The sequence below is a fragment of the Vigna unguiculata genome, chromosome 11 (assembly GCF_037176805.1).
Source record: "Vigna unguiculata cultivar grain cowpea cultivar isolate G323 ecotype 2 chromosome 11, ASM3717680v1, whole genome shotgun sequence".
Classification (NCBI taxonomy): Eukaryota; Viridiplantae; Streptophyta; class Magnoliopsida; order Fabales; family Fabaceae; genus Vigna; species Vigna unguiculata.
In genome coordinates, this window is record NC_140802.1 from 46,744,641 (window position 1) to 46,761,970 (window position 17,330).

At 36.6% G+C, this 17,330-nt stretch overlaps 2 protein-coding genes across 6 annotated transcripts; one reads left to right on the forward strand and one right to left on the reverse strand.

Moving 5' to 3' along the window:
- Positions 1 to 600: 600 nt before the first annotated feature.
- Positions 601 to 5,391, forward strand: LOC114169991 (zinc finger CCCH domain-containing protein 22-like). 4 transcript variants are annotated; one of them, XM_028055429.2, is made up of 10 exons: positions 601 to 1,090; positions 1,472 to 2,692; positions 2,794 to 2,973; positions 3,068 to 3,253; positions 3,342 to 3,430; positions 3,529 to 3,777; positions 3,892 to 4,066; positions 4,241 to 4,456; positions 4,565 to 4,643; positions 4,723 to 5,391. In XM_028055429.2, exons 2-9 carry the CDS (start codon positions 1,710 to 1,712, stop codon positions 4,626 to 4,628), a joined length of 2,142 nt encoding a protein of 713 aa, XP_027911230.2. In that variant the 5' UTR covers positions 601 to 1,090; positions 1,472 to 1,709; the 3' UTR covers positions 4,629 to 4,643; positions 4,723 to 5,391. The 4 variants fall into 4 exon arrangements, with proteins under 4 accessions (XP_027911230.2, XP_027911234.2, XP_027911235.2 ...); XM_028055433.2 differs by having other exon boundaries at positions 603 to 1,090; positions 3,895 to 4,066; XM_028055434.2 differs by having other exon boundaries at positions 603 to 1,090; positions 3,068 to 3,247.
- A 6,866-nt stretch (positions 5,392 to 12,257) lies between these two features.
- LOC114168784 (zinc finger CCCH domain-containing protein 46-like) lies at positions 12,258 to 17,051 on the reverse strand. 2 transcript variants are annotated; one of them, XM_028053730.2, is made up of 10 exons: positions 16,550 to 17,051; positions 15,014 to 16,203; positions 14,733 to 14,906; positions 14,458 to 14,643; positions 14,279 to 14,367; positions 13,919 to 14,167; positions 13,644 to 13,809; positions 13,271 to 13,474; positions 13,092 to 13,169; positions 12,258 to 12,963 (listed from the first exon to the last, which is right to left on the reverse strand). In XM_028053730.2, the coding sequence occupies exons 2-9, from the start codon at positions 15,991 to 15,993 to the stop codon at positions 13,106 to 13,108; spliced, it is 2,112 nt and encodes a 703-aa protein (XP_027909531.2). In that variant the 5' UTR covers positions 15,994 to 16,203; positions 16,550 to 17,051; the 3' UTR covers positions 12,258 to 12,963; positions 13,092 to 13,105. The 2 variants fall into 2 exon arrangements, with proteins under 2 accessions (XP_027909531.2, XP_027909534.2); XM_028053733.2 differs by having other exon boundaries at positions 14,464 to 14,643; positions 16,550 to 17,047.
- Positions 17,052 to 17,330: the final 279 nt, after the last annotated feature.

Sequence of the window (17,330 nt, forward strand, 5' to 3'; positions counted from 1 at the left end):
TTTCTAAACTAGAGGTAAAATTTGTTTCATTTTGACATGTTTCATACTTAAACATCAGAAATAAATAAATTCTATTTTTTAACTTAACAACATAATAACATTAATTATTGTTCATGCGTTTTTTATATTTATACCTTTTTATTTCAAATGTCAACCTAAAATATATTTTAGTACATAAACAATTTAAAATATCAATATATATATATATATATTTATAGCTTGAAAAATAATTTGTTATTGATATGTTTAAAATAAAGTAAAGATGGTATATAATAAATTTGAATTAATTAAAAGAATTAATAGGAGAAGAGAGAGATGATAGTGTTTGATTGGGGTGGCATTGACTCGTCCGAAGGTAAAGACATGATGAGGCAATGAAAGCAGAAGGTGCGGCGCGTGTTGTTCAGTCTCGAGTTGAGGGTGGGTATGTGAGATTGTGTTGGAGCGTGAGAAGCAAACGCCGAGAAGGGAAGTGAGTGAGCAATGATAAGTAAAACAAAGCAAAGCAAAGGGTGTTGACTGTTGAGTTTTGCTGTGCTGTGCTGTGCTCGGGAAAGCAATGAAAGCTCAGAAATTGAAAGTAAATACTAAATACTGAATACACTAAACACAATAGGAGAGAGAGAGAGAGAAGTGTCAGAGGTTAGGGGCAAGTGGGATCTGGATCCGCTCAAAGAAGCACACAACACAACATAACATAAGGGACACTGCCACCACACGCACACGTTCTAAAGGGAGCTTCATAGTGAGTGGGAGAGAGTGTGTGTGTGAGAGAGAGAACAACAAAATATTGGGTTTTTTTTTTCATCATAGTTGAGGTGAGTTTTGAGAGAGAGAGAAGGGTAAAACCAGAATGATAAGTTCAGTTCTCAACTTAACATAGTGTTGTTGTTGTTGTTGCGCAGAACCCCATAAAAACACATAAGCAATTCATGTTTCTTTCTGCTGCTGCTATCTGCAACCATGTTATAAACAAGGCGGTGGTTTGGTTTTTCAAGTAACTTTGACTACCATTGTGTTTGAGGTTCAGCGACTGACCAAACCAAAACCAAAACCAAAGACAGAGACTTTATTTATCATGCTTTCATGGGTAAGGCCCAACCCTTCTTCTTCTTCTCCTCATATTAGGATTTTTCAAATTTTAATTTGGAAGTTAATAAGTAGGAGGGAGAAAAAGAGTTAATTTTTTTGTTGTTTGTAAGTTTCTCCTTTTGTTGTTTCTGCAACTTTTGCACTCATTACTTCTTTATAGAGAAATTCAACCACCATGTTATGTCTCTCTCCCTTTTCTTTATTTTCTCTCATTCCTTTAATCAAAGGTAACTCTTGGCACCCTCTTCTTCCCTTAGTTTTCTTTTCTCCCATTCATCATCCATCACACGGGAATACTCCTTTTAACACCACTTTTTACTCCTCCTTCTCCTTTTCTTCTTTCACTTACTTTTCTTCTCCTGTTGTGCTTTGCTTGCAGGAATATGAGAAAGAAACTCACTGTGCCATGCCACTACTCATCCCAAGTTGGTAGGTAGGGCTTGTGTGGTTGAGAAAGAAACTTTTCTTGTACCAGGAGTGAGGAGTGAGAAACATGACAACCAGAGAATAGAGAGAGGAGAGAGAGTACACACACATAACTTGAAGAAACAAATTTGAATTTTAGGGATAGAGTATAGTTTGTTGTGGAGCTTAAGTTGCAATCTCTTTGTTCAATCATGGATGGTTACGAAGCTACAAGAATTGTGTTTGCTAGGATCCAAAACTTGGACCCAGAAAATGCATCCAAAATCATGGGTGTACTTCTTCTTCAAGACCATGGTGAGAAGGAAATGATTAGATTAGCATTTGGCCCTGAAGCACTTGTTCACTCTGTGATTCTCAAAGCACGCAAGGAGTTAGGTTTACCTTCGAACTCTCCGCCAACACCCTCTACTCCTCCTTCTCCTTCGCCCTTCCTTTCCAGACAAAGCTCAACTTCTTCCAGGCTTGGTGCTATCAACCTACCCCCCGCTCTCACCATTCCAAACCCTTCTTCCACTTCCTCTTCGTGGCCTACTATGTCTGAGCTTCAAACCCCAGATGGGTTGATGAGCCCCAACCATTTGGTTGTTGGCTCTTCTACTTCTTCATCTTCCTTACCCTTTTATGTCAACGGAGGCTCAGATCCAATTGATGACTTTCAGCTTCAGGATCAGCTTTCTTTCCTTAACGATGGTTCTCCTACTAGTACTGCTCTTGCTCACAAGACCAACAACCCAGATTTGTTTTACCCAGCTCACTCAGACTTGTCCTCAAGTCCTACTGGTGTTGCTGACCCTGCTCTCTTTCCCTCCTACGGTTGGGGAGGGTCACTTCATCGGAGGAGTTGCTCGGTCAATGATGCTTGTTTGGGCTCTGAGGACCCCAACTCCGGGTTGGGGTGGAAGCCTTGTCTTTACTTTGCCAGAGGGTACTGCAAGAATGGGACAAGTTGCAGGTTCCTTCATGGTGGACTTGGAGATGCAGATGGGGCTGCTGCAATGGTAGGTTCTCCAAGCAAGATTGAGATGATGGAGCAGTGCCATGAGCTCTTCAGATCCAAATCTTCTCAGCAGCACAGATTGGCTGCTGCTTCTCAGCTCATGGGCTCTCCAACTTTTCCATACTCGCCTAAGTGCATGAATTTGCTGTTGCAGCAGCAACAGAGCGATACTCAAAGGTACACTACACTACCATGCAGCAACCGTGTGTTTTTATTTGTGCATCTTTGTGACATTCCAGGTGCAGAATTTTAATCATTGTTGATAATTATCATTGCAGAGCGGCAGCTGCAGCTCTGATGATGAGTGAGGATTTGCATAAATTTGGACGATCCAGGCTTGAAAGAAATGATTTTTCTTTGAACAGTCCTGGAATGGTGAACCCAGCTTCCAGGCAGATCTACTTGACTTTTCCAGCAGACAGCACTTTCAGAGAGGAAGATGTTTCAAATTACTTCAGGTTATTGTTGTTTAGTTTTAGCCTTAGCTGGGGGCAGTAGGAGTATTTTGGCAATGGCAGAAGCATTAACTTAGTTTTAATTCTGTGGTTGAAGCATTTATGGCCCAGTCCAAGACGTGAGGATCCCATACCAGCAGAAGAGAATGTTTGGTTTTGTGACATTTGTTTATCCTGAGACTGTGAAGCTCATTCTATCTAAAGGAAATCCGCATTTCGTGTGTGATGCTCGAGTGCTTGTTAAGCCTTACAAGGAGAAAGGCAAAGTCCCGGACAAGTACAGGCACCCCTCTTTCTGCTCTTGCGCTATCTTTTCTTTGCTATTCTCTTCTGTTGGTTTTGAATGTTTTCATGTTTCTTGTGTTTTGAAGGAAGCAGCAGCAGGTAGAAAGAGGAGATTTTTCACCATGTGGTACTCCTACTGGACTAGAGGCCAGAGACCAATTTGATCTTCAACTCGGTAGCTTAATGCTTTTGCTGAAGTTTTCATTTTGTTATCCTTTCAAGTAGTGTGCTAGTGAAACTTTCTTTACTGAATTTTCTCTTGTGTGTTTGTAGGAGGAAGAATGTTCTACAATACTCAAGACATGCTGTGGAGGAGGAAGCTGGAGGAGCAAGCTGATTTTCAGCAAGCTCTTGAGTTACAAAGTAGGAGGCTAATGGGTCTGCAACTTCTTGACATCAAGAAGCATCACCAGCGTGCATTCTCCACCGGAAGTCCAATTCCTTCCCCCACACACTCTCCTAACATGTTCAACCAAAATCTTGTTCTTCCTTCCTTTCACACTAGTTCAGAGGCCCCAAAGGGTATATCTCTCTCACTTTCATTTTAAATTCAGCTGATTGCATCTGTTCTTGAACTGAACCTGGTGCATTTCTGGGAAATGAAATGAATTGGTTGAGATTTATGGTGTTTGACAGCAGAGAGTGGTTCATCTTCTGCTCCAGCTAGTAGTACTGCATCAGTTTCTGCTGGTCAGCAGCAGCCGGTCAACATATCTGTTGGCAAGGAAATGGTGGTCAACGGGGAGAATGGATATGATGAAGGCAGTGGCAAGCAGAGCCCTAGTCGTGAAGATCGGGAATTGCAAGAATGGTATAAAAATTGTTGTTATTTAAAATGCTAAAAGTGCACCAGAATAGTAAAGACCTTTTTGCAACCAAATTCCTTTTTTCAGTCTATGCCAAAAGAAATGTGCATTTATTCAGGTTTTCCAATTTCCCCAAATTTTATTGTCAGTATTTTTATATGGTTTATGAATTAATGCAGTTTGGAGCACAATCTCCCTGATAGCCCTTTTGCTTCCCCAACAAAAGCTGCTGGTGGTGACTTCATGGTTTCCTTCTCCAATGGACCTAATGAGGCCATTGATGCAGATGCCTCAGGTGCATCTGCCAACTCTAAATTTGGTACTAGCGCATTACTTCCACCAGCTTCTGCTCTTGACATGGGAACTTTCAAATCCTATAACTGCCAAATTCCAAGGTATTCACGTCATTACCTTTTAGCTTTCTTTCCCTGTGCCATGAATTTCATCATCATCATCATCATCCCACCAGCTTCTGAGTTTTGGTTGATCTGAATTTGATTCAGGTTCTCTTCTAGTCATGGAACTATTGGGATGTTAGCAGGCACCGGTGGAGCAATTGGCATTTAGTTTCCTGATGTTCAGGTAAACGTGTTGTCTTCAAAGGTTGATGATGATCCATTTGTTGTTGAGTTTATTAAATTTTGTGCAACAACATTTGCAGGAAGTTAAAGAAGAGTGAAGAAAGGTTGTAGAGAATGAGCAGCAGCAGCAGCAGCAGAAGCAGCAGCATTAGCACCATGGCGGCCATGATCTTGAATCATGAATACTATACTACTTACTACCATACAAAATGCATACGTAAAAAGTAGTTCAGTAAAGGAAAGTGGGGCAGGCATTCCCTTTCTTTTGTTGTCATTATTGTTGTAGTACCATTTTCTTTGTTCTGATGATGTCTGTAGTAGCTGAATGAATGAACCACAGGTTAAAATAACACAAAGAATCACCAACCAGAGTGAGTGTGTAGTAGGAAGAACTCCGTGGCACTGTAATTTCTTCTTGGATGTAGTAGTGTTATTACAGGTATAATCCCAAGTGTTTGTACAGCTGGAGCATTACCCCAGAGAAAAGCAAAGATGAAAAAAATGCACAAGAGAGTTGTTTAACTAGAAGGCTGATTGAAAGAAAGTGTATAATTGTTAGTGTCATTAGCTGGGTTGAAGTTCAAAGTTGGAGACTTTTTTTAGCTTTCGATGATGTTATGTTTCAGTTTATGTTTGTAGCTGTTCTACTTAGTTGTTATACACAGTTATGAATGATGATGATGATGATGATGCGAGACAGAAAAGAGAAAGAATTAGAAAGAAGAATGAAAAGTGAGTTTTTAGACTAATTGGTCTATTTGCCTCTTCCTCTTTTGATTTTAAAGGAGAATTTGTCTGTTTGTTCCTTCAATTATTTAGGAGGGTTTCAATTTGCAAAAATGGTGGGGTCTGTGTTTTTTTTTTTTGCCATTATTGGTGAGGAAAGAAGATAGGGTCCACAACTCACACAATCACATGGGGTTGCTGACACTGCATGTGGGGGCCACACTCATTTATATAATGACAGGTTGTGCATATAGGTCCCTCTACCCATGTGAGTGATGCCAGTGCCACTTTCTCTCTCTTAGATATTTATCTCTCTACCCTTTAGATTCTCTTTCATGACAGGAAAGGACATGCACAGATCTAAAAGTAGGGTAGATGCCCACACGTATGACAAAACTCGCCAGTTACACGAATCTTTTGGGCTCTGTGGCCGTGCCAGTTACTGTGTTTAACTTTACCTCTCTCTCTCTCCCAAGTGCCCCCTAGGTGTTTGTGAAAAGTAAAAATGTTTGTGTGGTGGTGTGAGATGAGAGAAAAAGGTTGAAAAGAAAAAAAACCAGTGAGAGTGGGATAAGCACGAGCCGCAATGTTGGTTGGTTTGTTTTGACACGTTAGTATGATGATTCAACTTGCGACCATAGGCAAAGAGAAGGTTACCTCAATGGTGGTGTGACCCATGACTAGTGACCAGTAAGTAAATCCATGGTCTGTTTCTTGGAAGTTCACGAATTAGATTGTGTTTTGGGGACTGAATTCTATGTGTGATTAATGGCGCTGTTCCCTTTATGATGAAGACATGTTTGCACATGTCACGGTCCTATGCGTGCATGTGGTTATATTTTAGTGGCATAGGATTCTAGAAACATGGTCAATCGGGAAACAGATGTTAACCTCTGATTGTTGCAATTTCAAGTGCAGTGTTTGTGGTCGGATTGTATACTACTTTCACAGCAAAAGAAAAATAATATATTTTTGTTTTTTTTCAAGATTTACCATCACTCTTTTTGCCTAATTTTCAAAAATATCATGCGCAGTACTTCATACATATATGGACATTTTTGGTTTTCTTCTCCCCAAGTCTTCAAGTTTTGACCTTCCATCACTGTCTTCCATGATTGAGCACCACAGCACAACTGGGATCAATTTTTTCAACTTTTTTATCACTGTCTTACAAGAATATCAGTTATGTAATAACACACTCAAAATGAAGTGTTAATTTTGATATTTTAAAAAATGTTTATATATTAAAAACTTGTCGCTATTTTTTAAATATGTTTAAAAAATATATAAGGATTCTTATTTATTATTCTGTCACTATGTAACAGACCAATGTGATAATTTTTTTTTTCTATTAATAATTTTCATCACTTTCTGAACTGATTGAATTCGTAACGGAGAATAGTTAGAAAAGTGTAGAAGCTACCAAGAGTTCTCATTTGGTCTTTTGTTGAAAAAATAAAATCCAGATTTTTTCATGATCAGAAATTTTAGATATATTGTGTCACGAAAACAAAAATGATAAATGACTTCATTCAAAACTTGTCATTCATTAATCTTTTAAAAGAAATAAAACTGTACAAAAATGTACTATAAATATTGTCTTCAAATAGATAAAGCCCATAAAATGAAGAAAGAAACTAATTGGGCCAAACGTTTGAGCCTATTCACTTGAACCCGGTTCTCAGATTCGTGATATTCACACAAACGTTTTTCAGCTTCCCACCTCCAAATTTCATACCCATTTTGCTATTCTACCACTGTTTTTTTCAAATTAATAAACAAAACGAGTTTAGATTTCAATAGATCACTCAAACCAGATTTTAATTTTTGTTTAATATTGTATTAATATGTTTAATATATTTTTAAAAAATATTAATAAGGAAAATTCACAATATTTAACAATTCGTTTATCTTATTTATGAGATTTTTTTGATGTCCATATATTTCTCCTAAGTTAATACACCATTCCTAATTATTCATGCATAATATCCTTTCATATTCAAGAGATTGCAAAGAATACTACTATTGCATTCATGAATACTACTATTGCATTCACTCTCATGCTATTTAATTTTATATGGATGGTTAAAATTAGCTTCAGTTAAAAAACTAAAATTAACCATTTATTTAAATTTATAATTAAATATATTTGTAATTTAGACATAAAATATCTTAAACTTTGATAATTTTTTTCTAAAAATTTATAAATGAAGGAATATAATAATCTCAACTTAATAATGTTACATTTTTCTTTTTACATTCTATATTATAGTTCTTCATACTAATATTTGAGTTAGTATAAACAACTCAAACATTATTTTGAACGTTATTTTACACACAAAAAAAAATAATACAATAAATTAGAAGAATTATATTTATTTATTTTTAAAGTTTGAAATCAAATTATATTAAAGTTTAGAATATAGAGGAATTTTAATTTTATGTTGAAGTTTAGAAACTAAAATCATATTTAACTCTTAAATTCAACAGCACAAAATTAAAATTTTAGATAAATTAATTTATTGAATTGAACTCTTTCTTACCCAGAAGTTTTGGTTTAATTCCTGCAAGTGTTTCTCTTTGCCATAAAATGTTGCACGAATGTTGTTGTACTTTTGGTTCTAAAAAATTGCACTACAAATGTTTCTTATCCTGTCTCAACAATATACAAACATAGTACATCTTTTTTAATCTTAAACTTTGAATTGTGTGAGTTTTTGTGTGTCTTGGAGTGCATGTGCCTTTGAACTAGTCTAATCCATTCATAACATGTGGAACCAATATTCTTGCAAAATAATATGCCAACATTATCATGTTATGCACATTGTACCCTAGCTTTGACCTTTCCATTTCCCTAGTATTTTTTCAACACTTTCTTCCTCCTTTTAAATATCATATGCTTTCAATCACTTTTCTTTCATGAATATTCTATTTTCAAAATCTTTTTCAACCCATATTTTCAGTTCAGCAATGGTGATTTCAATAATTTCTTGGTGGACGTGAACACCATTCCTGATTTAAATAAAACCAATAAACCAAACTCCATTTTCTCACTTAATCATCCTTCTCAAAAGGATGCTTATTTTCTTTTTTAAGTTAAAAACTTAAACTCATTTTTAGATTAAATATGTTTTTATCCCTTAACTTTTAGTCCATTTTGAAACTTTAAACAAATTTAGTCATTCATCTCTCGAAATACGTGAATTTAGTTTTTTTAATCAAGATTTGTTAGGTTTATTTGATGTTTCGTACGCATTTCAGGATTATATTCGAATTGAATTGTTTATACTGTTTGACACATTTTTTCTTAATGTTAAGTCAAATACTATTTTGGAACACGCTTGAAATGTCAAATAAATTTATGATTAAAAGGACTAATCCATGAATTTCGAAAGATGAAGAACTAAATTGGTCAAAAATTTCGAAATAGACTGATTCTAAAATTCACTGAAAGCTAAGGAACCAAAAATATATTTAACATCTCATCCTTTTATAAACTAATTTTTTTAAATTAAATTAAACTTAAAATTTATTTCTTAAGATAATATTATTAGATATATTTAAAAAACTTATTTTAATATATTAAGTCAGTCCACTTAAGAAATAGCGGAAAACATATTTTAACAATTAAATTTTGATAATTTTATCTTAATTTTAAAATATAAAAAAATTGAAAAAATGAAAATTTATTTAAAAGATGTCACGTAAAAAAAATGAAAATTATCAAAATTTAATCATTAAAATAAAATTTTTCCAAAAAAAAAAACTTTCTTTGTGAAACAAACCTAGGTACCACAGATTCTGCACTTGAAAATGGTAGCAGGGGTCACTATCTGGTTTCCCTGATTGACAGTGTTTGAAGAATCCTATGCAACTAAAATATAACCACATGCACGTATAAGAGACTGTGGCATTTGCAACCATGTCTTAATCATAAAGGGATTACAACAAAACAACACAGGGTTATATTTATCACACATACATTTCAACATTTCAGTTCCCATTACACATTTAATAATGTTTCAACTTACAACAAACCAGACATGGGTTTGCTACTCACTACTAACCACAATCTCTAGTCATGGGTCACCACCATTGGGGTAATCTTCTGTTTGCCTATCACCATAGTTCTTTAGCCTCAATTATATATATATTCAAAATGTCTCCATCAAATGGAAAATTTTGTTTTTAATCATACACTTTTTCAAAACCAAACAGTGCACAAACAGGATGAACACCATTCTGCAACATCATGTTGCTTACACAGATTCAACTTTTCTTATTCATTCTTGTTCATCTATATATAATTTGTATTCTCAACTTGGTGGTATATACTTGAACTTGATGCACATAAATGATCGATATCATTTTCGATCCAAAATTTCGTAAGATAATTGGTTTATGGACAGTCATTATTATAATATGTTCAATTTTTTTTATTATTATTCAACGTGAGATCTAAACTCAGACTTAACTTGAATTTTCATAATAAAATTGAATGTTTGTTATTGTTTCTCACGTGAGTATTCATCAAAGTGCCACATTAAATAATACGAAGAAGAGAATAACAAAATTACTTTTTTAATTATCACTACAACTCGATAGATCTCTAAGGTGTATAAGAGATTTGGTTAGTTATATGTCACGGAAAAATTTGCAATTTTTCCAGCAAAAGTTGTACTACGAAAAATTTGGATAAATATCAGATGAAATGTTAAATTGGATGCACTCTTGATTATTTATCTTGAACCACCATGCATTTAATAGGTCAAACTTTTAACTCACGTTTTTTACTAGACTTGAAAACAATGTATATTTTAAAATGAGTTGGTTATTGATAGTCTAGTAAATTGTAACAACTTAGATGTAGGAAGTAGGCATTGTATTTATTTTGTATTAAGCCATTTAATGACAAGTCTGCAATTCAACCAAGCATGTTGGGATGATTGCAGATGCAGCAGTCACTACAAGGAGCCTGTCCAAAACAAACCATTAACTTTTCAGAAGTCACTACATCATGCATTTTGATCCATTTTTTCTTTTTTTCTTATTTGACAAGAACATTATTTACGAACATTGTATTTTGGGATTACTTTCTTAAACATTGGAGCAATTCATGACTGTTTTGGTAACATTAAGTTTTGATAACTAAAGTGTGAGTGTAAGTCTCATGATTTCTTGGTCGGTCGCTTCCTTTCGCTTTCATGCGAAAGGTTCTTATCGACCAGAAAGAATGGTTTTAGATAGTATAAAGCGTAACGTTGGCTATGGTGCCATTTGCAAAAAAATGAATTTGCTTTCTTTATACGCTCTTTCTTCTATCTCGGGCGTGATTCGTATTAGATGCTTGATTCCTTTGCAGAGCTACTGATTTGAGATGCGGAACCAGAGCAGAGCTAATGGCTCACTTCACTACCTTAAGTCCAGGCTGGGACATTCTCTTAAATTTAAAAGTTGAAACCATATAATAATAAAGATCCATAAATTTTAGGTTAATAATAGTGTCAATTTCTTATATATAAATTGGACTCACTCATATTTCATTGATGTTGGACTCTAAAAATCTTCCTAACAGTACAACACAAACCTAACTCTCATACGACTATCGGATCTTTCGACTAGAACCTTAACTTTAATGTCATCGATGAAAATCATCCAATAGAAAAATAACCTCTTATTAATATTGAAAATCTCTTATACCACACGACTACCAAGTAACTACATACACTCGATAAACTTATAAGTTGTGATAACAAAGCTCAAATCCACTCTTCACCTTGGTTTCCTACTTTTTAGTTCTTCCGTGTTGGTCAATGTAGCTAACTTGAGAACAACACCGTGTTGGTCAAAATCTCGCCAACAAGACATCAAATTACTAGAAATATTAATCAAAAGTGCTCAAATTGGGTTTCGACATTTTAGGGATGTGAACTATAGCACCAACGTGTACCGTGCTTTTTTGTCTTTTGTTCTAAAGACACAAGTTCTCATACTTTATTCACATAATTTATTTAAGTTGTCCATTTGTCTATTTAAAGTGCAAGGTTCTTTAAAATATAACAAAGTATTTGATAATTCAAGACCATAATTAATTTCCAAACATAATAATAATCACGTGTCATAAAAACTGCGTGCACCACTTAACATAAAATTTTCCATTTAATAGATGCAAAATATGAAAAAATATCAATAAAGAGATCGATGACCATGAGTTAACTCATGGTGATACCGATATTTAATTTTTTTTAGACAACTACAAACTCATTCAACCTGTTGCAGGCAATTTGTTACATGCAAAAACTGAATAAACCAACCAATATTGTAGCTTGTGTCCGAGGAGAGTCTAATTTTGAATATGGAGCTTGTCATGTTGGTTTTTTCACAAACACTTGGGGGGAGTGGAAAACTTGAAAGGGAGCAAAACAAACAAAAAAACACAGTAAATGAAGACCAAGGTCTCACACATTGATAAGGCCACCGAGCCCTAAAGATTCGAGTAACTGGTGAGTTTTGTCATATGTGGGGCATGTACCCTACTTTTAGATCTATGTGTGTCCTTTCCAGTGATGAAAGATAAACTAAAGGGTGTACATATTTTATTATTACAGATTAAAGGGTAGATGAAAAAGAAAAGTGGCATCACTCACATGGGTAGGTGCTGGTGGGTAGGACCTATACACAACCTGGCATTATATAAATGTGTGTGGTCCACTTGCAGTGTCAGCAACCTCCATGTGATGCTGCATTCTGGACCCTCTTCTTTCCTCTCCAATAATGGCAAAAAAAAAACACAGACCCCACCAATTTACAAATTGAAAGGCAAAAATAATTGCAAGAACAAAGAGACAAATTCTCCTTCAAAATAAAAGTAGCACACAAGAGAGGCAAATAGACCAATGAGACTAAAATCTCACTTTTCATTCTTCTTTCTGATTCTTTCTTTGATAACTGTGTGTAACAACTAAGTAGAAGTACAAGCATAACTGATAAAAACATAACCTCCATGCTAAAAATCTCAACTTCGAACTTTAATCAGCTAAGATTAACAATTGTACAGTCCTCTCCTCATTATAGCTTTCAAATTCAAGTTACCCTTCAAGAGGGGGGGTTTTGAATCAGCCTTGGAGTTATAAAGCTCTGCCTTTTTGCTTTTACCACTTCATCTGTGCATTGTTTTTTCTCTGGGAAATGCTCCAGCTATACAAATTATACCTGTAACAACATAGAACTAACACTCTACACTACTACATAACATGAAGAAATTACACTGCTTGGGAGTTCCTATTACACATTTCACTCTCTGGTGATTCTTTCTGTGTTATTTTAACCTGTGTTTCACTCAGCTGCTACTACTACTACTACTACAGATACCATAAAAAGAAAATGGTGGAATAATACTAATAATGCTAATAACAAAAGAAGGGGGAATGCCTGCCCCACCTTCTTTACTCAACTGCTTTTTCCGTATGCATTTTGTATGGTTGTAAGAAGTATAGTATTAATGGTTGATGGTGATGACCATGGTTGTGGTGGTGGTGGTGGCGGTGATGGTTTTCAACTGATTTGCCCAGGTTTGTTTAGTCATCTTTCAGTTCCTGTAAATATTGCACAAAAAAGACCAAACCAAAGCATCCAAATTTAATATACTAAACAACAAATCAATCCACCTTAAAGACAACATGCAACAGAACATCATCAACATAAACTTCCAAACTACCTTTACCTGAACTCAGGAAACTAAATGCCAATAGGACCACCCGTGCCCGGGAACATCCCAAAAGTTCCATGGCCAGAAGGGAACCTGAATCCAAACCCATATCACAAAAAGTTCAAAAATTTATGGATACTGAAAACTCATGCCATGGGAAAAGCAGGAAAAAAAAAATGTAATGACACCAATACCTTGGTATTTGACAGTTATAGGATTTGAAAGTTCCCATGTCAATTGCAGATGCTGGTGGAAGCAATGCACTAGTACCAAATTTGGAGGTGACAGAGGCATCTGTGTCAATGGCCTCAACAGTTCCATTAGAGAAGGAAACCATCAAGTCTCCAGCAGCTTTTGTTGGGGAAGCAAAAGGGCTATCAGGGAGATTATGCTCCGAACTGTATTTATTCATAAACCATTCAAAATAGGACCATCAAATCAGGAAATTAGGAAAACCTGAATAAATGCACACTGTTTTTTGGCATGGACTGAAAAAGAGTTTGGTGCAAAAAGGTGTTTACTATTCTGGTGCACTCTAACTATTCTAGATAAGAGCAAGTTTTATACCATTCTTGCAAATCAACATCTTCATGACCAGATTTCTGCTTGTCATTGCCTTCATTCAATCCTTTCTCGCCATTGAACACCACTTCCTTGCCAACAGCAACTTTGACAGATTGCTGACCAGCAGAAACTGAAGCAGTACTAGGTGGAGCAGAAGTTAAACCATTCTCTGGAACCAAGTAGCACAAATCTCAATAAATTCAGAACACTCCCAAAAAAAGCACCAAGTTCAATTCAAAAGCAGCAGCATTTCAAATGTAAAAGAGAGAGATATATACCCTTTGGGGCCTCTGAAATATTGTGAAAGGAAGGAAGAACAAGATTTTGGTTGAACATGTTAAGAGAGGGAGTTGGGGAAGGAATTGGACTTCCAGTGGAGAGTGCACGCTGGTGATGCTTCTTGATGTCAAGAAGTTGCAGACCCATTAGCCTCCTACTTTGTAACTCAAGAGCTTGCTGCAAATCAGCTTCCTCCTCCAGCTTCCTCCTCCACAGCATGTCTTGAGTATTGTAGAACATTCTGCCACCTGAAAACATACAAAACAATACAAGTGTTAAGTACAGTACTAGGTTTGATTTGACAAACATAATCTGAAAAGATAATAAAGTAGAAGGTTTAACCTAAAGCATTAACATACCAAGTTGAAGATCAAATTGGTCTCTAGCATCTAGTCCAGTAGGAGTACCACTTGGTGAAAAATCTCCTCTATCTACCTGCTGCTGCTTCCTGAGTATCACAAGAAACATGAACACATTAAAAAAACACTCAAGATAACAAGAAAGAAAAAGATAACGCAAGATCAGAGAGAAGAGGTGCCTGTACTTGTCCGGGACTTTGCCCTTCTCCTTGTAAGGCTTAACAAGCACTCGAGCATCACACACAAAATGAGGATTTCCTTTAGATAGAATGAGCTTCACAGTCTCAGGATAAACAAAGGTAACAAAGCCAAACATTCTCTTCTGCTGGTATGGGATCCTCACGTCTTGGACTGGGCCATAAATGCTTCAACACGTAACAAAAAAACTTGGTTAATATTTCTGCCATTGTCACACTATGCATTGGAACTCCAGCAAAAGCTAAACAACAATAACCTGAAGTAATTTGAAACATCTTCCTCTCTGAAAGTGCTATCTGCTGGGAAAGTCAAGTAGATCTGCCTGGAAGCTGGGTTTACCATCCCAGGACTGTTCAGAGAAAAATCATTTCTTTCAAGCCTGGATCGTCCAAATTTATGCAAATCCTCACTCATCATCAGAGCTGCAGCTCTGCAATTATTATCAATCATGATAAGAATCCTACACCTCAACTAGTACAAAGAAAGCACTAATCAAAACACATGATTGCATGGTATGAAAATGAAAGTACCACGTACCTTTGAGTATCATTTTGTTGCTGCTGCAACAGCAAATTCATGCCCTTTGGGGTGTATGGAAAAGTAGAAGAGGCCATGAACTGAGAAGCAGCAGCCAGTCTTTGCTGCTGTGAAGTTTTGGCTCTGAAAAGCTCATGGCACTGCTCCATCATCTCAAGCTTGCTAGGAGACCCAACCATTGCAGCAGGAGCAGCAGCAGCAGCATCAGCATCTCCAAGTCCACCATGCAGGAACCTGCAACCAGTGCCATTTTTACAGTATCCCCTAGCAAAGTAAAGACAAGGCTTCCACCCCAATCCGGAATTGGATTCCTCAGAGCCCAAACAAACATCATTGACAGAACAACTCCTGCGGTGAAGAGACCCTCCCCAATCGAAGGTAGGAAAGAGAGTAGGGTCAGAAGCTGCAGTAGGACTTGAAGACAAGTCTGAGTGACAAGGGTAAAACAAATCAGGGTTGTTTTTGTGAACAGGAGCAGAACCATCATTCAGGAAAGAGAGCTGGTCTTCAAGTTGGAAGTCATCAATTGGATCTGAGCCTCCATTTGCATAAAAGGATAAGGAAGATGAAGAAGTAGAAGAGCCAACAACCAAATTGTTGGGGCTCATCAAACCATCAGGGGTTTGAAGCTCAGACATAGTAGGCCATGAAGAAGAAGTAGAAGAAGGGTTTGGAATGGTGAGAGCTGGAGGGAGGTTGATACCACTGAGCCTTGAAGAAGTAGAGTTCTGCCTCGGAAGGAACGGTGAAGGAGAAGGAGGAGTGGAGGGTGTTGGCGGAGAGTTCAGAGGTAAACCTAACTCCTTGCGGGCTTTAACAATCACTGAGTGAACAAGTGCTTCTGGACCAAATGCTAATCTAATCATTTCCTTCTCACCATGGTCTTGAAGCAGAAGCAAACCCATGATTTTGGAAGCATTTTCTGGGTCCAAAGTTTGGACCCTTAAGAACACAATCCGTGTAGCTTCGTAACAATCCATGATCGAACAAAAGGGATTACTACTACATGGTTCCAAAGAAACTAGTCTATCCCTAAAAATCAAATCTGCTTTTTCAAGTTGAGTCTCTCTCTCTCTCTATATTCACTAGTGGCTATCTTTCTCCAAGTAAAGTTTCTTTCTCAACCACACACAAGCCCTACCTACCAACTTGAGATGAGTGGTGATACAGGGACTTTCTTTCTCGTATTCCTGCAAGCAAAGAAAAGTAAGTTAGAGAAGAAAGGAGAGTAAAAAAGTTGAGTGTTAAAAGTAGTATTCTCGTGTGCATGATTAATGGGAGAAGACTAATGGAGAAGGGTGTCAAAAGTTACCTTTGATAAAAAAGAATGATTTTTTTTTTCAAATGGACATAAGATGGTGGTTGAATCTATAAAGAAGCAATGAGTGTCAAAGTTGCAGAAACAACAGAAGGACAAACTTACAAACAAGTTCGTTTCTTTTTCTTTCTTTTGTTCTCCCTCCAACTTCTAAATCTCTACCCTTTTCCAAAATAAAATTGAAATGCAGACATGAGCAGAAAAGACTAGGACTTTACCTATGAAAGGAAAATAAAGTCTCTCTCTTGGTTTAGTTAATGTTTTCGAAAGCAGTTGTACCCCTCAACCTCAAACACAACAATGGTTGTCAAGTTACTCCAAAAGCCAAACCACCGCCATGTTCATAACATGGTTGCACACAGAAGCAGCAGAAAAAACATCAATTGACTCAGTCCCCCTTGTGTGTTTTTATGGGGTTCTGGGCAAGAGTAGACAATGAAGTTGAGAGCTGAACTATTTCTGATTTGCCCTTTTATCTTTCTCAGCCTTCAATAATTAGGCCAAGATTTTCTTCTCTCTCCCACCCCCACTCACCTTTGCCCCACTTTCTCTGTGTTGGACCCTTTCTCTCTCATGCCATGGTATCATTAACAAACGCGAGAGACCGTGCGTGTGTGTGGTATTTGTGCCCCATAATAATGTTATCTTATGTTGTGTTGTGTGGTTCTTCTATCAGATCCAGATTCTTGTTTCATTTCAAATACTGCATGTTCAAACTTTCACCTGCCTCTAACCTCTGACAAGCTTCTCTAATTCCAGTGCTATTTATTTACTTATTTACTACTTCCAATTTTCTGAACTCAACAACACCCTTTGTTTGTGTTGTTCATCATTGTTTGCTCCAATTTCTCTATCAGAGTTTGGTCTTCACGCTCCAATGGTTTCTCTCAGTCTCAGAAGCAATTATGTGACTATTATATATGTTCATTGGAGAGTGAACAACACACGCTCAGGTTTTGCCTTGACTTGATCATGGTGTCTTCTTTACCTTGGGAAGAG

What these genes read in the sequence shown, in the direction of transcription:
- LOC114169991 (XM_028055429.2), top strand. Translation starts at nt 1,710, where the DNA reads ATGGATGGTTACGAAGCTACAAGAATTGTGTTTGCTAGGATCCAAAAC. An exon ending in GATGTTTCAAATTACTTCAG is followed by an intron (nt 2,974 to 3,067) that starts GTTATTGTTGTT and finishes CTGTGGTTGAAG; the next exon opens with CATTTATGGCCCAGTCCAAG. An exon ending in AAAGTCCCGGACAAGTACAG is followed by an intron (nt 3,254 to 3,341) that starts GCACCCCTCTTT and finishes TGTGTTTTGAAG; the next exon opens with GAAGCAGCAGCAGGTAGAAA.
- LOC114168784 (XM_028053730.2), bottom strand. Translation starts at nt 15,993, where the DNA reads ATGGATTGTTACGAAGCTACACGGATTGTGTTCTTAAGGGTCCAAACT. An exon ending in AAAGTCCCGGACAAGTACAG is followed by an intron (nt 14,368 to 14,457) that starts GCACCTCTTCTC and finishes TGTGATACTCAG; the next exon opens with GAAGCAGCAGCAGGTAGATA. An exon ending in CCAATTTGATCTTCAACTTG is followed by an intron (nt 14,168 to 14,278) that starts GTATGTTAATGC and finishes GTATGTTTTCAG; the next exon opens with GTGGCAGAATGTTCTACAAT.